This window comes from Echeneis naucrates, chromosome 18 (assembly GCF_900963305.1).
Source record: "Echeneis naucrates chromosome 18, fEcheNa1.1, whole genome shotgun sequence".
NCBI classification, from domain to species: Eukaryota; Metazoa; Chordata; class Actinopteri; order Carangiformes; family Echeneidae; genus Echeneis; species Echeneis naucrates.
The window spans coordinates 639,201-666,912 of NC_042528.1; the positions used below are offsets into that span (position 1 = coordinate 639,201).

Sequence of the window (27,712 nt, forward strand, 5' to 3'; positions counted from 1 at the left end):
AGGAGATCGGCGCGTCACTGTGACGTCACGGCAGTTAAACGGACCAAGTCCCGTCTCACTGGACTGACTGGGCTCATGTTTTTGGTTATTTCAGTTACAGCAACAGAGTCATTGATCCAGTTACACACATTTATTCAGAGTTTCAAACATCTGTACAATACCGTCAAATGGAGGAAACAGAAGATTCATTTATCGTATGGTATCTTAAAATAAATCAAATACACTGAGGAAACATCCAGTGAACGGTTTATCCAAAGTCAGGCCAGAGGACCCTGAGCTGCTCCCAGGTGGATCTGCCCGGAGCATTTGTGCCGCTCCTCCTGGTGGTTCAACCTGCAGGAAGTAATAACACGTGAGCACAATGACAGAAATTGAAAACAAAGACAGACACTGATTGGGTCAAAAGTCGCTCAGACATCCAAGGAAGGATTGGACCGTCTTTGGTCTGACGACCTCTGGTGGAAACTACGAATGGCAGGAAAAGGCGTCATCACAGCGACAGTAAAAATTACAAACATTAAAAGAGTAAATATCAGACTTACATCTTCACCACTGATGGAGTATGTTGGCTGTACAGCAGACAGATCAGTCACCCTGAAACACAGAAGGAGATGAGTTCTACTGAGAGTAAAGAAGTCACAGGTCCAGCTGGACTTTTCCATTTCGCTCAGACATCCAAGGAAGGATTGAACCATCTTTGGTCTGACGACCTCTGGTGGAAACTACGAATGGCAGGAAAAGGCGTCATCACAGCGAAAGGAGGAAAAAAAAAAAAAAAAAAAAGTCACCATGAAATACACATACCATCAAACTGGACCTTCATCATTGATTCTGATGAGCCATTAACGACGTTCCTGAGGGCATCACATGGCTCAGTCACCCTGAAAGAGAGATGAGATGCTTAGTTCTGAGTAAAGAAGTCACAGGTCCAGTTAGACTTTTCCATTTCGCTCAGACATCCAAGGAAGGATTGGACCATCTTTGGTTCTGACGACCTCTGGTGGAAACTACGAATGGCAGGAAAAGGCGTCATCACAGCGACTGAACATTCACTGATTATTATAACGGTACATACCATTTTCACAAGCTTTGATCAGCTCAGACATTCATGACATCATCCTGAAAATTAAAGTGAGAAAAGATTGGAGTTAGTGCTGAAAGGAGAGAACTGTGAAAGCTCAAGTCTGAATTAACATTTCGCTCAGACATCCAAGGAAAGATTGGACCGTCTTTGGTCTGACGACCTCTGGTGGAAACTACGAATGGCAGGAAAAGGCATCATCACAGCGACTGAACATTCACTGATTATTATAACGGTACATACCATTTTCACAAGCTTTGATCAGCTCAGACATTCATGACATCATCCTGAAAATTAAAGTGAGAAAAGATTGGAGTTAGTGCTGAAAGGAGAGAACTGTGAAAGCTCAAGTCTGAATTAACATTTCGCTCAGACATCCAAGGAAGGATTGGACCGTCTTTGGTCTGACGACCTCTGGTGGAAACTACGAATGGCAGGAAAAGGCGTCATCACAGCGAAATAATTGATTTCTGCACACACCTGAGGCCCGGTCAATCTGACTAACTAAGCACCACACTTATGTTTTATTAATGGCTTTAGTTTCCAGTCATAATGCCACCTTGAAACATGATATCTGCAGTGTGAAGCCAAAGGTCTGAAATAATCTGGAGCAGCTCAGAAGGATGAGTAATCCATCATCTCACTCGTTTCTTCCTCACCTGCCATCATCTTCTGTACAGTCGATGCTTCTGCTTCCTGTCCATGAAGCAGTCGTGTCATCCATCTTGTTCCTGAAGGTCATTCTGTGCTGACAAATGAATACAAGTTTAATCACCAAATTCATTTATTTCAGGTTTTAAAGAGATTCTCCCTTTTCCAAATATAATCTGTCCTCTTCTTCTAAACTGACCAAATTATTCCTCATGTCAAAACACTGTGCCCGTTACACCTGAGAAAATGGAAAAAAAAAAAAAACAAACATTTAACCTCATCTGGGTTTGTAGTCTTGGAATGAATTGGTCTAATTATAGGACTACAAACATGGCCGAGGCAGCTGGATTTCTTCTGTTCTGAAGAAAAGATGAACAAATAAACACCTTTGTGTTGTTTTTCTAAATATGGATGATCTTTCCGTTTAAATCTTAATTTTGTGATAAATAAATTTACTCCATTACACACTTCGACAAAAAACACGTTTCCAAATATAATTAACATGTTATTTACGCTTGATAGTGTAATTATAGCAGTATAATCAGTGTCAGCTTTCAAGGTTTGGAAATAAATATGTAATGAAATTAGAATGAATTTAAAGTTTTCTGTTTGTCTGTAAAATCCAACGTGGAGGATCTGAAACTGAATCCTCCGCCATCAGCCGGGGAACCGAACCATCCGAAGATAATCCCCTCAGAAACACCTCGACATGTTGTGAACAACCAACACTGATTTATATTTCAGGACTAAAAAAGACATTTTAACCGTTTTTACCGTTTTCACGTTTTCCTTCGCAGCTGCTTCTCCTCCGGTCCCGCTCCAACTGGACGACCGTCCGGCTTCTTCTTCCTTTTATATCCAACATGGCGGAAGAACAGCCGGCTTTGGCGCCACTGCGCCCCCTGCTGGAGCGGCGGGTGATCCCGGACAACATTATATTACATAACGTACATTATATCTGTTATATCTGTTTATTTATGTCTCTTTAGTTTGTTTCTGTATTTGTTTCAGGAAATTTGAGTATTTTGAAAACAGAAGTTTTATCTTCTACAAAAGACACAATTGACATCACAAAATAGAGTGCAAAGCACACACACTGACAATAGCAGCAAAAATAGTGATGAAAAAATTGCTAAAAATGATATATTATTAATAATATAAAGTTAAATAAATTACATTACAATTTAATGATTTGTTAAAAATGTAAATCTGAATTAGAATAAAAGATGCCTCGTTGATTTCAGGAGGACGAGAGACACTGAGACAAACAGAGAGAGAGAGAGACCGCCCCCTCCCACCTCATTGGACAACTGACAGACAGACGAACAAATCAAATCCCTCCTTTCCTGAAATGTCTTGCTTGTGATTGGTGGATGCTGCAGGAAGCCCTGATGCCCCCCCCCCTCCCTACCCCACCAGTCTGGTGGTGCTGCTGCTGCAAGCTGCTGGTGTTGCCGTGACGATGACACCCCCCCTCCTCCTCCTCCCACACACACTCAGGAGAGGAGAGGGAGCAAACAAGACGCTATCATGACGAGATGGCTTCAGGCTGCACAACACACACTCAGGGTGAGTCCGACTCTCGGATTCTTTGGGTGGATGGATGGATGGACGGATGGATGGATGGAGGAATGTTTGGGGATGACAGCAGCATCTGTAGCCTGCTGGGAGGAGGGAGGAGAGAAGGAAGGGAGGAAGGGAGGAAGGAAGGAGGAAATGAGGATGATCAGACTGCAGGATGAATGAATGAAGGCAGGGACAAACTCACACACCCTGATGTTAGCCTTAAAGCTGAGGTTGATGTTTGTGTGTGTGTGTGTGTGTGTGTGTGTGTGTGTGTGTTATCAGGCCTGCATGTAGTGCCTGTTAGCATCCTGACTGCTAACAGGCAGAAGAGGTACGTCACGTCTGTGGACAGAAACTGGGCTGATCCACTCGTTTATTCATTTATCCAAATATGTTTGGATGTGAAACTAAATGAAAAGAAAAACACAACACGGATATTAAGGACACACAAAAAAACAATTCACGGCAGAGTAGCTACATGGAGATATAAATGTTATTTACTCCAAAGGGACCACAGATGAGTGCGAAGCTGCATCTGAGAAGTGTGAAAAACAAAGCAGATATAAAGACGCACAAACAGACAACAATTTGATGCAAAATAACACAAAGGGGAACAAAGTCACAGACTGGCTCACCCCACCATCCCTGAAGACTGAGCAGCATTACAGGTTCAGAAAGTCTGTGTGTTTCCTGAAAACCAACAGTTTATTAAAGCTGAATGTCGTTGTGAGGGAGATCTGTGTTGTGTTCAGATATTAGAAGATACGATGATGACATGACATCTACACAATTCACACAACAAACATAAAGACACACATAGTGTGAGCAGACACAAACAGCAAACTCACAGTATGTGCAAAATATATTGAGATTAAACAATTTTATCTGTGTGTGAAAGAAAGAGCTCAATTGTTTTCTACTCTGTAAGTGACAGTTACAAACAGTCACCACAGTCACAAGGCGCACACACACACACACACACACAGTCAGACACACACCCTGCTAAGAGTGCTTCGCCGTCGCCCCACAATCCTTTGCAGCATTGTGCTGCAGAGAATCCCTGAATGAGAGTGGATCAGCTATGTGTGTGTGCTGTTTCTAAAGAAAACTGGAAATGGTCAAATATAAATGTTATAATAGAACATAAAATAATCTTTGCAGAATAAAAGTAAACGTCTTCAGCACCGTCTTGTTTGTTTTTGATGCTTTTGTCTGACACGTGTGAAGTGTGTTTTTGTGCTCATGTCGGCAGTGTGGAGAGAATATTTGGGGGAGTTAACAGGATTATATATAAAACCACAGAGGCCTCATATCCATAATCCCTCCCCATCATAAATTATTCAAAAGAATATTCAGATCCAAAAGATTTATTTTATTTTCATGGAAACATTTAGATAAATCCAAACCAGAGTTTATTTTTATCATGTTTCATTGAATCCTTGTTGATTATGTCATTGTTTTAAACACTGATCTTCAACATAGAATGAATTTTTGATTTTTTCCTGCTGCGTATGAATGGAGTTCGTCCTGTTTGTTGAACATTTGGAACTGTTCTATTTTTGATCGACTGTGTGAAAATGTGCCGGCCCGTCAGGATCCATGTGGACTTACAGTCGGTGTTCATGGTGATCCATCATCATCGTATTGGTCCGGGGGGGGGTGGTGATCTGGGACGTGACTGAAAACACCAACATGAGTCTATATTTAGGATTTTAGGATTTAAGGACCGGCTTCACTTTTGTTGTATCCCCCTCCCCACGTAGACTGTTGCCATGGAAACGGCAGCCTCACCCCCTGTCTCCCTCTCTGTCTTTTTGGAGACATTTCAGTGACCTACATTACGAGCTCTTTAATAGTATCTTACCCCTCATTCACTTTGGTGCTGCACCTCCTTCCTCCAGCATGTGGACCGGACTAGACTGGACTGGATTGGACTGGACTGGACCGGACTGGACTGGATTGGACTGGACCGGACCGGACTGGACTGGAATGGACCAGAGCAGACTGGATTAGACTGGACCGGACTGGACCGGACTGGATTGGATTGGACTGGACCGGACCGGACTGGACCAGATCGGACCGGACTAGACTGGAACGGACTGGACTGGAACGGACTGGACTGGAAAGGACTGGACTGGACTGGACTGGAATGGACCAAGGGGAAGATTCTGACACAACTGTGAATATTTGTTCACATTTTCAGGTGCTGCTTGTCTGAATATGGAGATTTGTTCCATATTTCAATTCCTGATTCAATGAAGAGAAGCGTGAACAAACGTAACAAACGCTGACTGACGTAACACTGAAGGGAGGTTGTTCAGTTTACAGCAACAACTGCAGCTGTGACTGTTTGGAGTTGTTCGAATGTCTCTGTGGACATTAAACACATATTCCTCGTCCCTCTGTCTTCTCTCCAGGACACAGCTGAGTCTGTCCTCCATTTGAACCCAATGTGAACTCAAACTGACTCCCCGGTCTGCTGACTACGGAGGACTGGAAGCTGGCGGACATTTTGACTGCACAGGTGGTGGATTTCAGGGATCCGATGGAATCACATCTCAGTGAGGAGTTGGAGACGTCTCTTCTCTGGATGCTTTAATCCCTCAGATGTGTCAGTGAATCTGCTCCACAGATCTGACATGTTCGTTCAGCCACTCTGAGCTGCTGCTGGATGGAATAAAGTGCGAGACCAGATTCAAGCAGACATTGTGACATCCTGCCCCTCCCCCCTGGCCACAGGGTGGAGTAAGGGGTGTGTTCGGAGGTCCACCCCCACCGCAGATGGAGACCCACCAACACTCCCCAGATAGCAGCAGTGAGGAGTGCACCGTCCTGGAGGCTCCGCCCGGAAAAAACACCTGTCCACACCATGCAGGGAAGGTCAGACAACATGTCGACAATTTGTTTACCTTTCATGCTTTCGATGTTTTGAGACTTTGTTGTGATTCATTGGTTTCAGGAGCACATTTCAGGACCAACAAGATGAAACTAAAGAAGGATGAAATATTTCTTGTTTTGTCCTCCTCTGCAGGTGGCCGAGCTGCTCTGTTCGGCCTGCCAGTGTCTGCTGTGTGAGGACTGTATGTCGGACCACGAGGGGCACCCTAAGGTGGCCCTCAGCCAGGCCTTGGAGCAGCACCGCAGCAGCCTGCAGGAGCGGCTGGGGGTCGCCCAGAACAGGTGGGGCAACAGAAAATATGTGCAATGCCCCTCATGTTGTGGTTGAAGTGGTAAAGTGATCCTGAAGGGAGGAATGACATCTGGTGGACAGGGAGGGAAATGCAGGATGTGTTAAGGTGGGGGGGGCTTTACCTTCAGGTTATTTCCTCTTTATCTGTGTCCCTCCAGACTCCCTCAGATTTTAGATGCCCTGTCGTTCGTTAAGGAGATCCTGCAGCAGCTGACCAATCAGAGAACCTCCATTGAAGAGGACATTCAGTCGAGCTTTGAGGACCTGCACAAGCAGCTGGACGTCCGGAAGAGCGTCCTGCTGATGGAGCTCGAGGTCACATATGGACTCAAGCAGAAGGTGCACATGTGTCCAGCTGCAGGATTTCATGGGGCAAACGGAGATTATGGTTGTTGCACAGCAAATGTTCTAAAGGCTGACTTTTTCCATTTCCAGGTTCTCCAGGCCCAGGTGGACAGCCTTGTTCGGGGGGAGGGGGACGTCACTGCTGCCTGTGCCCAGACAGAGGACACTCTGGCTGGGGAGGCCTGCGGGGCCAACCTGCAGGCGGAGCGGGAGCTTGGGGAGAAGCTGGCAGAGCTAGCTAGCATCGGCCTGCCGTGTCAGCCGGAGGAGAACGACCAGCTGGATCTAGTGATGGAGACGGACGGGCTGAGGAAGTCCATACACAACCTGGGGACCATCGTCACAACAAGGTGAGGCCGCAGGTAGTCCCCCGCCCCCGAGCTAAATGAGTGTGTCACACCTGTCGACTCACCTTTCTCCTCTTCCTCAGCGCGGTGGCCAGCCAGAGTGAAGCCATGGGCATTGGCCTGGAGCAGTGCATCGTGGGGCATCCTGCCTCAGTTACCATAGTAACAAGAGACAAGTCAGGGGGAGCCTGCAAGAGTGGCAATGCGATCCTGTCAGCTGAGGTGCTCACAGAAATATTTCTGTGATTCTGCTGACTCATCCGCAAAAACCTGACAAAACTTCATGTGTCCGTCCAGGTGTTCACCCCCGACGGCAGCATCGTGGACGGGGAAATAGTCGACCACAAGAACGGCACCTACGAGTTTGTGTACACCGTGCCAAAAGAGGGCAACTTCTCATTGGCCCTCCGCCTGTACGACCAGCACATCAAAGGGAGCCCTTTCAAACTGACCGTCAGCAGGGCCTTCGAGACGGAGGTGGAGGTAGGTGAAGGGAGGGTGGGGGCAGAAAGACAAAAAAAACAAAACATCCATCCGCTCTCTCTCCAGGTGTCTCCGTCCACCACCACTGCAACTAACTCAGCAGCCAACGCCACCCCGTCCACGGGCTCCTCTGAGGGGGCCAAGAGACGAGGAAAGTCCCCCGGACAGAAGAAGAAGGGCTCCAAAAGGGCCAGCAGTGCTCTGGGCACCCCGCGACGTAAAACCCAGAACCCCATCGAGGATGACCTCATCTTCAGGATCGGTGAGAGATTTCTTTGGACTGGAAAATGCAGTTGTGAGAACTGGACTTGCTGCCTGGTTGTGTTGTTAGAGCACACAGGAAGGTGTACTGAACACATTCTGGGTATACTTTATTTTACCAACCAGAAACTCAGATTGTCTCAGACAGAAATGTTACAGCAAGAACACACTCCTCTGATGTTTCTGTGATTCAGGAACAAAAGGGAGGAATAAAGGAGAGTTCACAAACCTTCAAGGAGTGGCTGCCTCCTCCAGTGGCAGGATTCTGATCGCTGACAGCAACAATCAGTGCGTTCAGGTAAAAGTGATTCTGGTCTGGTCCTGGGGGTCCACAACTCATCAAGGTCCACAAGAGTCTTTTCTTTGTGTCTTCACTCCAGATCTTTTCCAACGAGGGAGAATTCAAGAGTCGTTTTGGGTTGCGAGGACGTTCCCCGGGACAACTGCAGCGCCCCACAGGTGTAGCCGTACACCCCAGCGGTGACATCATCATCGCTGACTATGACAATAAGTGGGTCAGCATTTTCTCCAGTGACGGAAAGTTCAAGGTAAGTCTGCCTGCTGGAGCTGAAGTCTGGCTGACTCTTCACTGTTCGTTGACGAGTCTTTGCTGTCCATCAGACGAAGCTCGGCTCTGGCAGACTGATGGGACCAAAGGGAGTGTCCGTGGACCAGAACGGTCACGTGATTGTGGTTGACAATAAGGCGTGCACTGTCTTCATCTTCCAAGTAACTGGAAAGCTCATCACCAAGTTCGGTAGTCGGGGCAACGGAGACAAGCAGTTCGCAGGTAGTGAGTGTTCGGGGAAATGAACTGAATAAAACTAAAATGTTAGAGTAGGTGCTCTGAAAGTGTAAGAAGGCGTGATGACTGCTGTGTTCCTGTTCGAAGGTCCACACTTCGCAGCAGTCAACAAGAACAACGAGATCATCGTAACAGACTTCCATAACCACTCAGTCAAGGTACAGCCTGCCCTTAAAGAGCGTTACCTCACTGAGGAGCACATCAACAGGACCTCCTGTCTTCTTTCTGTCAGGTTTTCACCCCTGAGGGAGAGCTGGTGTTGAAGTTCGGCTCCAACGGTGAAGGCAACGGCCAGTTCAACGCTCCGACTGGAGTGGCCGTGGACGTCAACGGGAACATCATCGTAGCCGACTGGGGAAACAGCAGAATACAGGTAGAACACCTGGTGTTGTGGTGAGAAATGACTGCAGTCCGGGAAACACTGAGTGTCCCTGTTTACATCCACAGGTGTTTGACGGCAGCGGCTCCTTCCTGTCCTACATCAACACGTCAGCCGACCCGCTGTACGGACCCCAGGGTCTGGCTCTGACCTCTGACGGTCACGTGGTGGTGGCCGACTCGGGAAACCACTGCTTCAAAGTCTACCGCTACCTGCAGTGACTCAGGACGTCGGGGGAGCAGGTGGCGATACACCATGAGAATTTCAGGAATCACTGCATGAGGGGGTCGACGAGTAAGGAAGGAAAAAGGGAAAATGGATTTGTTTGACCATCATTACATCACAAGACACAAATTAAAGCTCCATCTGAGAGGCCAAGTCTGTGAAGTTTGAGATACTTTGAAATGGGATGCATGAGGACGGATTAATGATGTCAAATCCTAAAAGCCTTTCTATCTGACTGAATGAGAACAGGTTGGAAACGGCTTCCTCGGCCTACGGATGAAGGGATTAAAGGAATGAATGAATGAATAAAACAGAATGGAAGGCTCGATTGTATCTAACAGCTAAAAGAGGTCTGCGTCTCGGTTTGGTTCATCTCTTCTGCAGATTCCACAGATTTAAGTCAGCTCGAAGACTTGGAGGCTGAATTCGGACTCCAAGTCTTCGAGCTGGGCTGAAAGCTGAATGTTTGAGACGCGGACCACTTTCAGCTTCATTCGGATTGTCTGAATATGGAATGTTTATTTTCTTTCCTGTTAGCATTCTTAGGCAATAGATTCATCTGTCAACATGTCTGTGCTTGGTTTGACTGTTCATATATTTTTCACTGGACATCCGTCACAAGGAGGAATAATCTACGCTATATATTTGTGAGAATAACTTCAATAATATCATTTAGATGGTCAAAATACAATTCCACGACCTTCCATCTCCCATCCCAGAATTCTTCTGTATTACGTGATTGTCGAAACAGACCCACGACAACATTTAGTCCAGTCATCGTACCAAAATAAAGCATTTACTAAATAGGTAAGAAAAGGTTTCAGTTCCTGACGTCAGGATTCAGAAACATCCAGAACAAACTCTTTGTGGACTAACAGAAGCTTGTCTGCAGTTTACATCGTGTCGTCTTTGAGTCTTTGTTGAAGCAGGAATAAAAAAAAAAAAACAAAACATGATTACCTCCATTTAGTTATTTATTATTTATCGATCCGTTCAAAGTTTCATCTCGCCATTTGATTGTGTTCCACCACGTGCATTGAAAATCTTAAGTGCTCATTATATTACTTTCTTTTTCTACATTTCATCAGTTCAGTTGGATCAAAATATGATTGTTTGAGGGGACGTTTTATTCTGTATATTTCAAACAAAGGTGGCATTCTGAAGGGAGAAGAGATTTCTGTGTGGAGCTGGGGAGTTTAATTTTCAAATGATGTGTGATGCTAAGCTAAGCTCACAGGGTAGCTAATGCTACGACAAAATACTGCATGTACAAAGAAAATAACAGATTCAATTGAAATCTTTAGTCCCAAAAATAGCTGATGTTGTTTGTGTCTCTTCTTGTTTTTAGAGGAAACTGGATTTTCAGCCTTAACGTCGGTGATATGATGAATGTTGTTTCGAAGTTGGAATTTGCCTTTTTAAGTGGTGATTTAAAATTTCTTGCAAACTAAAGTAAAAAGCGAAACAAGTCACTGATATGTGGACCCATTGGAGGGAACTTGACCTTTGACACTGAATCCTTAAAGAAAGTTAGTCTTTATGGTTGTTAACGTGTGGCTCGGCGCTGCACACCATTATTCTGCACTTTGGTTTCTTTCTTGGATGGATCAGTTGTGTTTTGGATTTCTGCCTGCTCTCTCTGTGTATTTACTGTCATGTCTGCTCACTCTTCTGAATCTTTAATATTCACACACACTCAACACAGAAATAAAGCATTAATTCCTAAACGGCAGTCGTTTGGTGTGTCTGGTTTTGTTAAAACTGCCTGTTCATAAACTGACATCATGTTTGTTTCAGCTGATGTCTTTATAGTTTGTTCAAACTGAGCCAAGATTTCTTTCATTATTTACATATTTCCAAAACCAGTTAATGTTGTTTGACAGGATTCAAATGATCCGTAAACACAGACGGGTGTTTATTCAAATATCAGTCCGACTGGATGAACCAACAAAAACAGAGCAGCTTTAATGAGCCGATCAATCACACTTAACATGACAAGGTGTATTTACAGCGTACAAAAAATGTGATTGTTGAACGTTTGTTGTGTTTCCTGCCGTATTTTTCTGAGACTGATTAAGAACAGATGAAATCTACAAGTGATCAGACTCTAATTCTAAGTTTCATTCAGATCTTCAGCAGCTGCTTCTCTGATCTTGTTGCCCTCTGCAGAAACAGCAGAGGAGAAACCAGACTGCTGGGCAGAATCAGCCACACCACAAACATCTCCACCACGCACGTCACCTGTGTGAGCACCGACATGAAGTTCAAGGTGCTCACCAGGACGCCCACAGACCTCAACACCAGCGCCCCCATGATGGCTGTGATGGTGTAGAAAGCCCTCCGCCTCCTCCGGTCCACTTCCACCGGGCCTGGACGAGTCAGAACACGGAGAACCGACAGGCTGCAGAATGAGACGGTGAAGATGGAGAGGACCAGGATGAGGGCGGAGTTGATGCTGCTGAAAGGCGAGCTAATCACTTTTCTTCCACCGATCAACACGAAGCATATCAGCCAAACACAGCCGATGCTGATGTTTCTGATCCTGACCCCCCCCGCCCGCCTCAGGCCCAGGTAGGTGACCGGGTGGACCACAGCCAGGTATCGCTCCACGCAGGTGAGCAGGTGGAGCAGAGTCTGCCCAGGTGAGGTGAAGGTGAAAGCGTCCATGCTTACCCTGGACAGAGTGGGGATGTCTCCTAAAGTGCCAACGCAGTACAGACAACAAGCCACGATGCTGAGAATCTCAAAGGCAATCGTGTGGTAGGTGAAGATGTCCGAGTGGCTGTTTGTCGCTGTGGAAACGGAGCGATGGTAGCCCAGGTAGAGGACGAAGGTGAAGAGAGGCAGAAGAAGAAGGCTGATGGCAGTGAAGGCTGTAAAGTTTAAAATGCTCTCCTTTTTTTCCAAACACGCTTCAACAGAAAAAGGGGCCGACGAGTTGGAGGAAAAGTTGGCCGACATGTTGGCGCGTCTGGAATCCAGAAAACCTTCGGACACCTTCACCTAACCCTCACCTCAGCGTCATCACAGAGGCGGAGCCAGAGGGGACACGGTGAGCTGACCTGAAACATCTGAACACCTCCCACTGCAACACGACACACACACAGAGCAGCGACGACAGAAGGAAGCAGAACATTGGAGGTTGGTGACGTTTTTAAATCATCTGTTTATGTGTCAAGGTGAAGAAAAGGATCTGAATAATCACAGCAGAAACATGTCAGCAGTTCTGTTCCTAAAAAACTGACAACTATCATTCATTCCAAAGAAATTAGCAAAATGACAGTATTGATATTGATAAATATTTTCCTTTGAAATAAAGTCGTCTTCTTACTGAAGAGCCGTTTGGAGATTCTTTTTTCACCAGACATACAGCACAGTCAAAAGTTTGGACACACTTTCCCATTCATTTGAATGAGAAGGTGTGTCCAAACGTGTGTCCTGTGCTGTGTATGTCGGCCATTATCACATAAAGGTGTGTGTTAAATTCATCACTTTTGGTTTCCTCTTCAGATCATGTCAAACTTGTCTTGGTCCCCCAGCGTCATTCCGTGCACTGACCTGAAGTTCATGAGTTTGTCCTTGTCACTGACCACCTTCGTCTTCGTCTTCCCCCTCGTCGTCTCCGTCCTCTATCTGGGCTCCAGACGGTGCCGACGGCGGGGAGCCGTCATGAGTCACTCGGACTTCTTCACCTTCAACTCGGCCGTGGTGGAGCTGATTGGACTGGTGGGGAGCTTCATCACAGTGGCCGGGTTCTTGTTCGGGGCCCCGGAGTCCTTGTTTATGTGCGTGAGCTACCTGAGTGCCTTCCTGTGGTTTGGCCAGATGGTCTTTCCCATCCTGACCTGTGTGGACCGGTACCTGGCCGTGGTCCATCCCATCACCTACCTGAGGCTGAGGCAGGGAGCCGGCGTCCGGATCAGGAACGCCAGCGCCACCGCGGTTTGGCTGCAGGGTTTTGGGGGCCCACTTTTAATACACCTGGCCAAACATGACATCTCATTCATGCCCTTCCTGAGTGTGAGTGAGCTGTTGGTATTTTTATCTGTCGTGTTGTTCTGCAGCCTGTCCATTCTCCGCGTTCTGATTCGGCCACGTCCCGGCGACAGGCAGCGTGTTGACAGGTCGAAGCAGAGGGCTTTCCGCACCATGCTCATCATCATGGGGGTGCTGCTGCTGAGGTTCGGCGGGACTGTGGTCTGTTATTGGCTGTACACTTTGCAGCAGATGACGGTGAGGTTTCGGTGTGTGATGCTGCTGACCATCCCCTGGCTGGCGCTGCCCAGCTCTCTGGTTTTACTGCTGCTCTTCCTGCACAAGGCAGGAAAACTACCAGGCTGCTCACACAGAACTGGACCAGATCCCAGGTGACCTGTCAGGTGATTACAACGTTTGGGCTGGAATGTTGTATGTTCATGAAGTACTTTGAAATGTACATATTTTACGTGTTGAGGGTGCAAATATGGAAACTCTATGTGTGTATATCTAAATGTCTTACACAATCATGTTTTTAGTGACTTCTGGAAAGAAAACACAACATGCAAATGAAACTAAGCGAAATCCTCCAGGTGCAAACTTATGTTGTAAAATGTAAATTAACATGTAAAACCAACATAAACACACAAAGACACACTAATTCTGTCTACAGCAGCTCAAAAATTCAAAGACGTCGTCCATCGTTCACACAGAGACAGTTTCACATTGTTGCTCCTCAGAGAACCAGAACCAGGACCAGACTGAGACGGGCCCTTTAGAGTCGATGCAGCTTTAAACAGTTTCCCTGCTTTCTACACTTGTTTCATTTCATTCATTAGAGTTCTTTGTCTCTGACTTGTTTAAATGAATGCACTTTACAGCAGTTAAGGTCATTTTGAAACACCCTGTAAAAATATACACAATATTGTTCGTTTGTTTTTTTCTGTCAAATAAAGCAAAGCACGATAATTCGTCGTGTCGGTGTCATGATGAACGATGAATGATTTTTGTTGGGTTTTGACTCCAGCTGTCGTCAGCTGTGATAATATTTTGATTTGGGAAATGTGTCTGGAACTGGCACTCCGGAGTTTTAATGTCCGTCAAAGTTCCGATTAAATTTCTATTGAAGTTTCTTTGTCAGTCTTTCTGCTGAAAATAAAAGCACATCATCTGCATATAAAGGGATCATTTCTGTTTTTTTCCACAAGCTTAGTGTCCAAACGACCTTTCTCACTTTAAGATGAACATTTTATTCAAACAACATCCATATTTCCATATTTCCATAAACATCAGGTGGACATCATCTCACCCCTCCGTGTTTGACAGGATTCAAATGATCTGTCAGCAGAGACAGGTGTTCATTCAAATATCAGCCTGTGTGTTTTTTAAACTGAACCCGTTTTAGGAACTGCTGAAGGAGACAGAGAGCGATGCTGCTTCATCTCCGAAGAACATTCTGGATTGACTGAAGGCAGGAGGTAAAATTTCTCCTTTGGAAGATTCTTTAATCAGCTAATGCGTTGAACTCTTGATTTATCATTTTCCATGCTGTGCTGCTCCATCTCTCTTTAAATGAAGCGGGGTTTCATCAGTTGTTGATTTGCTGTGATGTTGCCTGTCGTGTAATCATGAAGTAAACATTCAAGAAAGGACTTTATCCAAAAATGTGCTTTAAACAAACCACACACCGTGTTCAGGAAAGATTTTCACGTTTTTATCGCCGTGCTTGAGAAGTTAAGACAGATTGTAAAAATGTTCACTGATGACCATTGAGAACTGTTGCTTTCAATGAGATCTAACGTCAAAGCATTTTAATGAAAAGGGCTGGAACATGAAGTCGTGCTGAAGATTTGTTCTGCATGTTTCTGCCTTTTCTCCATGAAAGCATCGACTCAAACCAAAATGTGGGTGAACTCCTCCTCCTCTGTCAGACCTGTGATTCTCTGCATGGACCACACAGAGGCGGTCACCATCATTGTGGCCAGCATCGTGTGCAGAGTCCTGCTCCTCCTCCCGCTCTCCTCCGTCGTCCTCTACCTGGGTCAGCAGCGATCGGCAGCATGGAGCCACTCTGACGTCTTCACCTTCCACATGGCTGCCATGGATCTGTTGTACATTCTGGGGGGCGTCTTGTTTGCCGGTGGCCTCTTCTATGGGGTCTTAGTGTTGGTCAAACTGGGGCTGTATTTCACTTCGTTTGTTTACCCCGGGCAAATCCTCTTCCACACCCTGACCTGCGTGGAGCGATACCTGGCTGCGGCTCACCCGGTGGCCTATCTGGGGCTGAGGCAGTCCGGGGGGGTCCGGATCAGGAACATCAGCATTGGGTGTGTGTGGCTGCTGTGTTTGGGGTGGATCCCTCTGGCGGCTCTCAGCTATCCTCAGCTGCCTTACATCCCGTATATCTGCCTGTTGACCTTCTCCTTAGTGGTCAGCTGTTTCTGCAGCGTTTGCATTCTCCGTGTTCTGATTCGTCCAGGCCCAGGCCACATGGGCGGGGCCAGGGTGCAGGTTGACCAATCGAAGCAGAGGGCTTCCTACACCGTCTCAGTCATCATGGGAGTCCTGGGGCTTTGGTTTTGTGGCTTTATCCTTTGTTTTGCTCTTCGCAGCTCGGGCCTGCTGGACTCCGGTGCTTGGTGCATGCTGCTGGCCTCGGTGAACTGGCTGACTCTGCCTAGCAGTCTGGTCTTACCGCTGCTGTTTCTACAAAGAGCGGGAAAACTCCGCTGTTGTCACGGCAGCTGGATAACATCTGTTAAATCAGTTTAGATTACTGCAAACTGTAGCACAATGAGACCTTAAACTCACCAAGAAAATGTTTATTTAACAAATCAATGGAGAAGTAGCTACATTTTCCCATAGTCTTCAATACTGGCTGCTGACTGATCCAGAATTACTTTAAAACACAATTGTGAATATGGTCAGCTGCTGATTTCTGTCCAGTAATTCAAAATAATTGGATTTGTAATAACCAACAAAACTTTGTGGAGCTGTTTGTTGTTGTTGATTTGTCTGTAAAAGCACAAAGATTTTCTGATGATATAAATAATAATATAATAAGCTGGCGTGTCATGCTGTCTAGTCACCAGCTGATGGCGACAAAGATCACAGGCTCTAATGTGGCAGAAAAAAAACAACACAATGAGTCTCACACAAATAATCAGATGATTCATCAATAAATAAAAAATAAACATTTTGGAAATTGGTTGATTCATTTGGCGATTTTTCTCAAAATGAAAAGATGCTCTGGTGTAAACTCAACTTCAAGTGTCCAAATAAATGAAAAGGAGCCAAACTGTTTCTTCTCTTCTTTTTAGGAAACCATTTAAGTAACTTATCATTTAAGAAAGGAAATAATTCTTCCTGGTTGTCCCCATCCTACAATCCAGGTCAGGAAAGAGCACTGAACCCAAATTAGTGTGCTGCTATTGCAGTTAGATTATAATAATGTTGGAAGCAGCTTTTAAAACAGTCAAAGTGCAGTCAGAGCTCCTTTAAGACAGATTTCCCAGCGAAGCAGATTATATCGCCTACAGCTCAGCTCTGCTTTTATCTGATTCTTTCAGCAGCTCTTCTTTGTTGATGTTTGTCGCAGCTCTGATTGCAGATTTCATGGCGGTCTCCATCCAGGCGTGAGGGAAGGCCGTGTGTTCTCCAGCAAAGTGCACCTGACCTTCACATCTGAAGAGCTCCTTGGAGTACTCTATGTGTTGGTACGGGGTGAAGAGAGCGAAAGCGCCCAGACTGTGAGGGTCAGCGCTCCACTTCTTCACCACCACCCCCGTGCAGAGAGCCCTGACGTCCACATCAGGATGGATCTTCTCCAGATCTCTCAGAGTGAGCTCTTTCAGCTCTTCTTCACTCGCTCCGAGGAAGAGCAGGGAGTCGTCGGACCAGGTGTAGGAGGCCAGGAGGACGCCGACGGTCTGGTTCTGGAAACTGTGGCTGGGGTAGTAGATGAAACGAGACGGCCCGTCGGTGATGCTCTTCCCTCCTTTGATGCCGTCCTTCTCCCAGAACTTCTGGCTGAAGGTCAGGATGATCTTAGTGGAGCTTTCGTAGTGGACCGACCTCATGGCCGTCATCTTTTTAATGGAGAGAGGTGGATCAAAGTCTATGAGGAGGGCTGCTTTGGCTGTGGTTGTTACCAGGACAGTGTCTGCCTCAAGGTCTGTCAAAGACCTCTGTCCGTCTGTCTGGTAGCTTACAGTGACACCTTTAGCTGAACGGCTGATACGTTTGACCCTGGAGTTCAGGAGGATGGGAACATCTAGGATAGACAGGAAGGCTTTGGGGAGAAGATCCTGCCCACCAGTTATTTCCCTGTAACTTCACAGGAAAAAGAGAAATCTGAGTTTTCACCAAACTCTGCACAAAATAGACGAAAAGATTCCCTTCTTTGTTCAAAGTACGAGACGTTATCCCTGCAGGCGCCTTCCTGAACTTCCTGGAGAACAGCGTGAAGGTTAAGGGTGAAGAAACGAACAATAGCGCCGCAGTGATCAGATCCATGAGGCCAAATAAACAGAGACAAAACAGAAGCAACTGCTGACCTCCAAAGTCCTGCAATCATCTCAGTGTGTGTAATTATCAGATCGGTAAAGATAAACTGAACTCCAATTTTCTAAAAGTGTTCTTATTTCTTTGAGTTTGACCACAGGAGTTAAAATTTACAGAGTACTTAGTGTCACTGAATCTTCATCCTCTTCACCACACACTTTTTATCAAAGCATCAGACTAAAGCACCAATTTTCTAACATCCGTCCAGTCAATAGAAATTTAATTTAAATCAACTGATCTTACTTTGTTTTATCGCTGACATCGCTGTTGATGTAGATCAGCTCAGTGAGCGCCAAGTGCATGAGGCTCTGTTCATTCAGCAGATCTCCGATCATCCTCACTGCCTCAGAACTCAAACCTCCTTCTTCCTTCAGATATTCCTGTAAAATCAAACACTTTCCCTTCAGCTCATGTAGAAATATCACAGGAGTGACTTTTCTACATTTTTCTCAGCGTGTCTAAACTATTTTACTTTTACAGAAATCCAACATATATTCCATCTCCTGTAACATAATTCACAGAAACGTTGTCTGCCAATTTGTAGGACTTGATAAAATGGCATTGAGCTTCACCTTCACAGAGTAATGGTCGTATTTCTGAAGTGCAGCCCTGCAGCCGTGAGCCATGACTTCATCTTTCACCTGCAGAGAAGTTACATTCACACATTACAGTCACAGTCACACTCATCCAACATCAGCAGCTTCCTGGGCTGTAACACAAAACAGCTGTAAGCCGGTCCTTTAAACATAAACGAGTAAATGTTCCTCCGTCGTCTCTCCACACCTTCTGCAGAGCTTCGTCCAGAAGCCGGTCGGCCGACCTTCCCCTCTCACATTCCGTCACGTTGTACTTCAGAACGTCAGGGTTTGCTTTCACCGTGTAGGTCCGTTTCCGGATACCCTGGACCTGGTAGAAGGTGTTCACGTCTTCCATTTTGAATTCATTTAGCTTGAGTCCCAGTTCATCAGCAAACCAGAGAACAATCCTGTGGAGACAAGAGGTTGATGCTGTGAGTGGGAAAGACGCTGAGAACACAGATGAGACGGAGTCCATCTGCACATCACACATTCACCTCAAAACGTGTCGGACTTTCCTGCTTCAGTTTCTATTATTACAGTATTACCATTATTCCTACCCAACAAGGAGCATATTTAATGAAGTGAAGAGAAACGTGACTCACTGATGAGAATATGGGATCCTCATCGCTCCCATTTCAGCGTACCAGCCATCTTTTTCATTCCTGTAGGTTTCCACTCGTCCTCCCACGCGCTCACTGGACTCTATGATGGTCACCTGGTTTAAACAGATGAATAAAATATCAGTCACCGATGTCTGATTCCAAATAAATTGCCATTTTTCTAAAAAACAAAACAAAAGAAAAAACATTAATAATTGTAGAAAAGTTCAACATATAAAAATGATCTGTGAAAATGTGTTTACAGTAAAGCGTCACAGAAACAAGAAGAATGTGTTTCAGTCAACAATAACTAATCATACAACAGAAACGTGTTGATAACTGTGTTTAGCGTCTGGAAGGCCAATCAGTCCACCAGCTGCCCTGCTGCTCTGACCTTGTGTCCGGCGTCCTGCAGCAACTTTGCCGCCGTCAGTCCAGCCATTCCAGCTCCGACGATCACAACGTGATGAGACGTGCAGATTTTTGGGAGGCCGGTCTTCACCGTCTCCAGCAGCTCGGCGTAGTCGTTGTCCTCCAGACAGTTGGCCAGATGTTCCTTCATGCTGACTCCAGCAGCGTGTTCGTGGTTCAGCAGCAGCACAATGACCACAACTGGAGACACAAGATGAGAAAAACACAAATTTTAAATTTATTTAGACTTTTTACTCAGATCAACTTTACTGCCTCCAGTGTTGAACATTGTTGGATACAGTATGAAATATGCATCATTAGCATGAATGGACGTTCCACCACTTCTTCTCGTAAATGTGACCTTCTGTGAATTCCAGTAAACTGGCTGATCCCCATTTCATCTTGCAGTGATGCAAATTAAACTCATGACCACTCAAAAGCAGAACTACATCTACTTTCAAAGATCGGGCAAAAAGTAAACAAAAAATCAAAGAAGTGACTGAAGACAGTTCGAAATAATGCCACAGAAGTCAACTCAAGAAATACTGACAAGAAACGATACTGATGCAAAAATACTCACATAATTTCAACATCCCCACATTTGGCTCCATCTCAGCTTGGAAACTCTTTTTGTGTTTGGCATCATGAGGAAGAGGAGGAGGAGGAAGACAAACAGTTAGCCTTTTAAAGCTGTCATCTTCCTCATTTGGTAAATAATACTGTTTAAAAATTCACATAATACATGAACAGAATAATATTATTATATTCAGATTCAGACAACTTTGTGATATTTTCATGTATTCTTCATGAACTTTAATGAAGTGACAACAGATCAACATCCAAACTAAACGACAACATAATAATAAACAGAAACATCTATTAACTAATTTAAAGGTAAAAAATACATTGAAAAGTTGAAATGTATAAGCCAATCTTGTAACCATTCAATAAAAAATATTTTTTAATTGTACATATTAGAATATAAATATTTTCATTAAATCAGATTAAAATGATTGCTGGATAAAATGAAAGGAGTCATTTTTACCTTTGGAAGAGCTCCAATGTCCAAATCTGCAGTCAAAATGAACTGGTATTAAATTGTTTCCTCTTTTATATGAAACTTTTTTTGCAGTCTTGCAGTTGGAATATTTTCTCACATTTGAGTTGCATGAACACTAGACTTCCGCCTTTTTGGGCCCATTTTCACTTTCTTTTTTATTTTTTGTGGATAAAGCTTCCACTTACATTTTGTGATCAAACAAAACTTCTTTATTATGCAACGTCTTTTATATCATGTGTTACTTTCTGGGAATGTTGTCTGAAGGGTAATCACAGCTTGAGAAAATTTTATTTTTGATCATTGCAAAGCACTTTGTCTTGTCTTGATTTTACAGATTTGTTTGATCTTGGATTAAAAAAAAATCCCAAACAAAAGGAGAATTACATTATTTGAAGATGTAATTGTAGGACAAGTTCTGTTTAATGGGCTGTTTCCCTCTAAATGGGGCTTCATCTAAAAAATGAACATCATGTTGTATTTCAGACTGAGACCAGAAACTCATCAGGGAGGAGGAGGGACATTTTCCCATAGACTTCAACACCGTCTGACTTCATTTAAGACCAGTGGAGTCACCCCCTGATGGTCAGGAGATAGAATGAAGGTTTAAGGTGGCTCTGGAGCAGGAGTGTAATCCACTTTGTGTAGTGAGTGTACTGTTGTTGTACTCCATCCTAGAGACACACACACACACACACACTGATCTCACTAACGTTGGTCAGGTTAGCTGGTTCTAACCAGCTACCTGCTACAGCTAACCTGACCAACGTTAGTGAGATCAGTGTGTGTGTGTGTGTGTGTGTGTGTGTGTCTCTAGGATGCTAACTTCACTCACCGGCTAACGGTCACCTTCTTCCGGTCAGCCGCCTCACCTGGCTCGTTCTGGGTCACCTTCTTCCGGTCAGCCGCCTCACCGGGCTCGTTCTCGGTCACCTTCTTCCGGTCAGCCGCCTCACCTGGCTCGTTCTCGGTCACCTTCTTCCGGTCAGCCGCCTCACCTGGCTCGTTCTCGGTCACCTTCTTCCGGTCAGCCGCCTCACCTGGCTGTTCTTCAGAGAAACCAATAATTTCGCGGGCTTTGTTTGAGCCGAACAAGCGTGTTGCCGTTGCTTAGCAACAGGTCTCAGGCCTCAGGCGACGGAAGCCCCAGAGGGCCAAAAGTGATTAACACAGAAAGGGCGAAGGAGTTAAAGTGCAACACAAAATGATGTTTAAGAATACAGAATATCTGACCTCTTCTAGTGTTATACAGTTTATACCAATGCTCTGAACTCCAGCAGAGTCCAGGTCCTCCTTTATACACATTCTGCTGAAAAAGTGTGCGATCCCTCAAAACAACACAATCTGAGACTAAAGAATGTCACCAAGTCCTTTTTATTTGTTGCTGAAGTTTTATTTCCAAAATTAAGGTTACAGAAATGTTTGTGTTACTGCAACAGAAGTCTCCTGAAGGTTCATGCAAGTTCAAATAAAGTGGAACAGACTTAGTGATACAAAAGCTTTCTGTCAAAACAAACAGTTTGGAACCTTTTATGTCTTTGTTTGACATTATCAGAGGTCAAAGGTCAGCTCAGTTATAACGCTCATTTCTGAGTGTAGAGAGAACGAAGCTCAGGTAGAAACAAAATCTGAGTTTGGTTGGAGCAGATTAGAGCTCATATCAGTGAGAGGCCGATTTCAGCCGCTCTGCTTTGTTGATGTTTGTCGCAGCTCTGATTGCAGATTTCATGGCGGTCTCCATCCAGGCGTGAGGGAAGGCCGTGTGTTCTCCAGCAAAGTGCACCTGACCTTCACATCTGAAGAGCTCCTTGGAGTACTCTATGTGTTGGTACGGGGTGAAGAGAGCGAAAGCGCCCAGACTGTGAGGGTCAGCGCTCCACTTCTTCACCACCACCCCCGTGCAGAGAGCCCTGACGTCCACATCAGGATGGATCTTCTCCAGATCTCTCAGAGTGAGCTCTTTCAGCTCTTCTTCACTCGCTCCGAGGAAGAGCAGAGAGTCGTCGGACCAGGTGTAGGAGGCCAGGAGGACGCCGACGGTCTGGTTCTGGAAACTGTGGCTGGGGTAGTAGATGAAACGAGACGGCCTGTCGGTGATGCTCTTCCCTCCTTTGATGCCGTCCTTCTCCCAGAACTTCTGGCTGAAGGTCAGGATGATCTTAGTGGAGCTGTCATAGTGGACCGACCTCATGGCCGTCATCTTTTTAATGGAGAGAGGTGGATCAAAGTCTATGAGGAGGGCTGCTTTGGCTGTGGTTGTTACCAGGACAGTGTCTGCCTCAAGGTCCATTAAAGGAGACTCTTGGCTGTTTCGCTGTGATATGATGACACCTTCATCTGAACGGCGGATCCGCCCGACTGTGTAGTTAAGGAGAATAGTGACATCACTAAGCTCCCTGAGAAGGGCCTGGGGGAGAAGGTCTGACCCACCGGTGACTTCAAAGTACCTTGAAAACAGAAAGACAACCTGATGTGTTGAATGTATTTTTGGAGGTTTCATCAGTGAAGGTCAACGTTGGACCATGAAGATGCTGAAATGATCTGGACTGTCTGAACTTCATCTTCTGCTTTGACCAACACTTTGCATGTTCCTGCACAGGTCCAACAAAGAACTTGAGCACATTTGTTCTAATGACCTGCGTTCCTCCAGGTTACTGCCCCCCCGGAGAGTTCCACAGCTCTCTACAAATGTGTTGGAGCTGAACCCAGTAAAGAAGAGGGCGTTAACCTGCACCTGGATCAGGCAGCAGGTCCTGAGCACTGAGCTCTACACACACATTCTCACTTCCTCATGGTTTCATTGTAATCTTCGGCATTCTTTGTTTAATGTTTTCTGGAGAAATCTCCCCCACAGATCTAATCATCAAACATTAATGTTCACTGTGAGAACAACATCAACATTACGTGTGTTGGCTCAGATTTTACTTTCAGTGCAACCACACCTTGAAACTTGAAACAACCTTTGAACTACACTCTTAGTCAGCCATGTTACATTACACCTGTAAACAGGCCAGCTGACAGTCATTCCTCGGCCCAGGGCAAGATCTTAGATGGTCCCCCCACCTCTGTCCCTCCCTCCCTCTCTCTCTCTCTCTGGGCTAACGGACGTTAGCATTAGAGCTAGCCAGTTAGCTTCTGTTACAGGCTAACTGCTCTGTTTCTTACTTCGCTCTACATTTCTCGTCCCAGCTTCACCATCACCACCTTTTTCAATTTTTGTTTAGAAAATGTCTTAACGTGTTCTTTCCTTGTTCTCCTCTCTTTTCCTACCGAACCTGGCACAGCAACAGTAAGCAAGGGGGGCGGGGCTTAGCGAAGGCTCAGGGCCAAACCATTTGTTTTTTTTGTTTTTTTTGGGGGGGGGGTGACAATTAGGAAGAAAAGAAATAAGAAGCTTATGTAACTCAAATAGTACAGAATCTTTTCCACAAATGGGCTTACTTTGAGAAATTCCGTAATGAAATGAGGGCCCAGTTCTGGGCCCGGGACAGCAGACCCATTTGCCCCCCCTGTAAAGCACTCAGTCCGGCCCACAGTTTAAAAGGCAGAGTAAGAACAGATTTCTTCTTTTTCATGGTGCAGTGGAGTTCATTCATTCATCTTCTCTGTCTATAGGCCACACACTGACAGAGACCAACAACCACTCAGACCGACGGCCAGTTTGGAGGCCGCAGGACCTTCAGAGATAACCACTGACACCGTGCTGCTATAAATAAAAAGAAATAACTGCCTTGCTTTCTGACTACATATTTTTTTCTGGAAAAGAGAAAAGGCTTCTGCTCGTTTTAAATTAATGGTAATTTCAGGTCTTACTCTGTGTTGTCGTTGATATTAGCCTGCTCGTACAGCATCTCGGTCAGAGCCGTGTACATGAGGCTCTGCTCATTCAGCAGATCTCCGATCATCCTCACTGCTTCAGAACTCAAACCTCCTTCTTCTTCCAGATACTCCTGTTAAACAGAGGTCACTGGTCAGGTTACCAAAGTTCAACATTATCAGCAGATGACACTCATGCAGGGCGTTGGAAGTATCACTTCTTTGTCTAGGTTTCCCTGAAATGATGACACAACCTGTCTGACAGTCTTAAACTTTTGAACCACATGCACTTCCACGGTCTGTGTTCATCTGGTCTTTTACCTTCACAGAATAACGGTCGTACTTCTCAAAAAAGGCGTGACAGCCATGAGCCGCAATGAAATCTTTCACCTACAACACAGAAAATGAAGAGTTTATCAGTTAGCCGTGTATAAATCCAGTGTGCTAAAGTCTTATGCTAACCTGAAACCCCCACATTTAGAATGCTGTTCTATGCAGATGATACACCGGTCTATGGACGGGACAAACCCTTAGTGAGGATTCCTTCTCCACCTACTTCCTGAGGATGAAGATATCTGTACAACTACCCGTTAGCTTTTCTGATCCAGTAGCTTTGCACTGATTCCGTCTCTCCTTCCTTTCGTACCTTTTGCAAAGCTTCGTCGAGCAGTCGATCAGCTGACTTCCCTCTCTCATTTCCGTCCACGGCGTAGTTGAGGATGTTGGGATGTTTTCGGACTTCATCTGTTCGCTTCCGCACCCCGTTGACCAGGTAGAAGGTGTTCGGGTCGTACATGATGAACTTATTCATCTTCACTCCGAGCTTTTCAGCGACCCAGAGGAGGATCCTGTCAGGGAGGTCAGTTCTGTTCAGTCTGACAGGGAAACATTCCAGTTGGGTTCATATTTCATTGTCCAACTTACCGGTGAAAACTTGGGATCCTCATTGCTCCCAGTTCAGCGTACCAGCCCTCTACTTCATTTCTGTAGGTCTCCACTCGTCCTCCAACTCGATCACTGGACTCCACGATGGTGACCTGAATGAAGCACACAAACACAAACAGCTCAGAACAAATAATCCAGACTGGTTGACTGTTGTTGAATAGAACTTCTGCCATTATGAATAAAAGGTAAGTATCAGCGGCCCCTGAGGTCTGCTGCTCTGACCTTGTGTCCGGCGTCCTGCAGCAACTTCGCCGCCGTCAGTCCGGCCATTCCAGCTCCGACGATCACAACGTGATGAGACGTGCAGATTTTTGGGAGGCCGGTCTTCACCGTCTCCAGCAGCTCTGCGTAGTCTTTGTCATCCAGACAGTCGGCAAGATATTTCTCCATGCTGATTCCAGGAACACACCGAGGACAACTGAACACACCACGGATAAAAAACACACACTCTTAACTCTCCTTCATCACTCAGGTCAACTTTACTGACTCAACAAGCTTTGGACGTTCTTTGAATGGACTTGGATGCCAAATTAATATCTATTATGATCATGACTGGATGGAACAGGTCATATATCTGGAGATACCACTTCCTTCATCTTACAGTGATGGAAATAAAACTCATGACTACAAAGAGTTTAACACAGCTTGAAAACACATCCAACAATACTGAAGGGGAAAAACAACAACCACAAAATGATGCTGCTGCAGAGAAACAGAGAACACTTCAACCTCACCACATTTATTAAACTGTCATTAAAATAAACAAAAAAAAGATAAAATTACAAACAAATAAAATTAGTTGGAGAATTTAAATGTAACAGACAATCTTTGATTAAATGAAAGATATTTTAAATAAAATAAAAAAACTCAGTGCCTTCTTTACTCTCCTTCCAGTCCTTTATTGTTTGCTGTTGCTGTGTTTTGTAAATGAATTTTTCGTTGAAGAAAAACATCATTTGATATTTTCATGTGAAGTCCGATGGACGAGATGAAATGATTCATTCTCACCTTTAGAAGAGCTCGAACTTCAAAGTCTGATGTTGAAGTGAGGTGATCGTAACACACTCCCTCTTTTATACAGAGCTTCATCTTGTGGTTTGTCCTTCCCACTTCCTTGTGGTTTCATTGTAATCTTACCAACTCTCATCAAAACTGTTTGCTTAACATTTTCTGGAGAAATCTCCCCCACAGATCTAATAATCAAACATTAACGGTCACTGTTACGCAATATCAACATTACGTGTGTTGGTTCTTGGGAAAATAGTTTTGAATGCTACCACACCTTTTGGAAATGTTATAGTCCTTAAACCGTCATACATTCCATTTGCAAACAACTCTTTCTTGAAACTCGAGACTGAGACCATAAACTTAAGTGACCCAACAAGGAAACAAATTTTGTGTTCAGTGTTGCCAGGATTGTTGTTATAAGCAAATTTGGGCTAGTTAATCTGTAAAGTCACTTGTGGATTTTTAGGACTCTTTTCTAAAGTGTAGTTGTTTATTTGGGCTTGCGTTGCTTCCTGTATGAACGCCTTCTGCTTCTCTTCCAGCTTTCCACAACAAAGCAAAATGCAGAAATTTGTCTTTCTCCAGGAAGGATCTGTCCTTAACCCCGTTTCATTGGTTACTGCGCACCGGACAGCTCTGCAGCTTTCTCATCAGAGAGGTTTCACTGCCTTAAAACAAAAGAAGTCAAGGCAAACAGGTGAGCTGAAGACAGACAACCCCCTCAAAAAAGAACTCAAGATGTCCCTTCAGTGTTTAAATACTATAAATACTAAAATAAAATAAAACCTTAAGACTTAAAATGCGGAAAGACAAATTCAAGAAGACTTGCATTAAAGTTGAAGCCTGTAAGAAGCATTATTCCCTGTGAATTAATAAGAACAGTCCTTCTCTTCTCACAAAAGAAAAACAGAAAAAGACAGCAAAGCAGACCTGAGTTTAAAACTTGAAATTCTTTTTAAAAAGATGAGGACTTCTGTGTTGTCTGGGGAGAGTACACCTATTGGCAGACGCTATCTCCCCTGCTGCTAAAAACACCCTGTCACCTTCATTCCCTTTCTTTCTGTTGTCAGTGTAGTTGCTTCATTGTGTCGTCATGCCCGGTGTGTTACCAAGTTCAGATGACTTTCTCATGCCACAGTGCCAACACCGTAGTTCACGGGGGAGCCAAAGTGCCAGCCTGGGACACTGCACTTGTAAGTTTCACATGAGCTGCTCATGTGAACATGCAACCACCTTTTTCTCTTCCTCAACCAATAATCATGTTTCAGAATAATAGGTTACAAGAATCATTGTGTTGGTGCAATATAATTCTCCTGAAGGTTCACACAGGTTCAGATAAAATAAGGTGGAACAGACTTAGTGATATTCTTTGTTGTGAGAAGTGTTTTATTCTTTAATGGGTGTTTGGAGAAAGGAGCTTTTAATGT

The 27,712-nt window shown here is 44.9% G+C and overlaps 4 protein-coding genes, 1 long non-coding RNA gene and 5 other non-coding genes across 10 annotated transcripts; 2 read left to right on the top strand and 8 right to left on the bottom strand.

Annotated features, from left to right (window-relative positions):
- Positions 1-115: 115 nt before the first annotated feature.
- On the bottom strand, positions 116-2,576 carry LOC115059079 (uncharacterized). The gene is made up of 7 exons (XR_003842150.1): positions 2,507-2,576; positions 1,741-1,824; positions 1,325-1,368; positions 1,076-1,119; positions 805-881; positions 543-594; positions 116-333 (listed from the first exon to the last, which is right to left on the bottom strand). It is a non-coding gene; the product is annotated as an uncharacterized LOC115059079 (long non-coding RNA).
- Positions 407-499, bottom strand: LOC115059334 (small nucleolar RNA SNORD14). The gene has a single exon (XR_003842192.1). It is a non-coding gene; the product is annotated as a small nucleolar RNA SNORD14 (small nucleolar RNA).
- On the bottom strand, positions 664-756 carry LOC115059333 (small nucleolar RNA SNORD14). The gene has a single exon (XR_003842191.1). It is a non-coding gene; the product is annotated as a small nucleolar RNA SNORD14 (small nucleolar RNA).
- On the bottom strand, positions 948-1,041 carry LOC115059336 (small nucleolar RNA SNORD14). The gene has a single exon (XR_003842194.1). It is a non-coding gene; the product is annotated as a small nucleolar RNA SNORD14 (small nucleolar RNA).
- LOC115059337 (small nucleolar RNA SNORD14) lies at positions 1,198-1,290 on the bottom strand. The gene has a single exon (XR_003842195.1). It is a non-coding gene; the product is annotated as a small nucleolar RNA SNORD14 (small nucleolar RNA).
- LOC115059335 (small nucleolar RNA SNORD14) lies at positions 1,447-1,539 on the bottom strand. The gene has a single exon (XR_003842193.1). It is a non-coding gene; the product is annotated as a small nucleolar RNA SNORD14 (small nucleolar RNA).
- Positions 2,577-6,358: 3,782 nt separating the features above from the next.
- trim2b (tripartite motif containing 2b) lies at positions 6,359-9,329 on the top strand. The gene is made up of 12 exons (XM_029526371.1): positions 6,359-6,478; positions 6,647-6,827; positions 6,924-7,183; positions 7,264-7,402; positions 7,478-7,657; positions 7,799-7,925; positions 8,119-8,222; positions 8,305-8,472; positions 8,546-8,714; positions 8,817-8,887; positions 8,962-9,102; positions 9,177-9,329. The coding sequence occupies exons 1-12, from the start codon at positions 6,381-6,383 to the stop codon at positions 9,327-9,329; spliced, it is 1,791 nt and encodes a 596-aa protein (XP_029382231.1). The 5' UTR covers positions 6,359-6,380.
- Positions 9,330-15,210: 5,881 nt separating this feature from the next.
- On the top strand, positions 15,211-16,292 carry LOC115059243 (uncharacterized). Its single transcript, XM_029526894.1, has one exon. The coding sequence runs from the start codon at positions 15,211-15,213 to the stop codon at positions 16,078-16,080; it is 870 nt and encodes a 289-aa protein (XP_029382754.1). The 3' UTR covers positions 16,081-16,292.
- On the bottom strand, positions 16,120-20,574 carry LOC115058929 (L-amino-acid oxidase-like). The gene is made up of 8 exons (XM_029526490.1): positions 20,505-20,574; positions 20,040-20,085; positions 19,443-19,660; positions 19,052-19,164; positions 18,655-18,856; positions 18,444-18,512; positions 18,115-18,251; positions 16,120-17,640 (listed from the first exon to the last, which is right to left on the bottom strand). The coding sequence occupies exons 2-8, from the start codon at positions 20,068-20,070 to the stop codon at positions 16,842-16,844; spliced, it is 1,569 nt and encodes a 522-aa protein (XP_029382350.1). The 5' UTR covers positions 20,071-20,085; positions 20,505-20,574; the 3' UTR covers positions 16,120-16,841.
- Positions 20,575-21,871: 1,297 nt separating this feature from the next.
- Positions 21,872-26,384, bottom strand: LOC115058930 (L-amino-acid oxidase-like). The gene is made up of 7 exons (XM_029526491.1): positions 26,286-26,384; positions 25,500-25,695; positions 25,257-25,369; positions 24,979-25,180; positions 24,654-24,722; positions 24,330-24,466; positions 21,872-22,963 (listed from the first exon to the last, which is right to left on the bottom strand). The coding sequence occupies exons 2-7, from the start codon at positions 25,665-25,667 to the stop codon at positions 22,177-22,179; spliced, it is 1,476 nt and encodes a 491-aa protein (XP_029382351.1). The 5' UTR covers positions 25,668-25,695; positions 26,286-26,384; the 3' UTR covers positions 21,872-22,176.
- Positions 26,385-27,712: the final 1,328 nt, after the last annotated feature.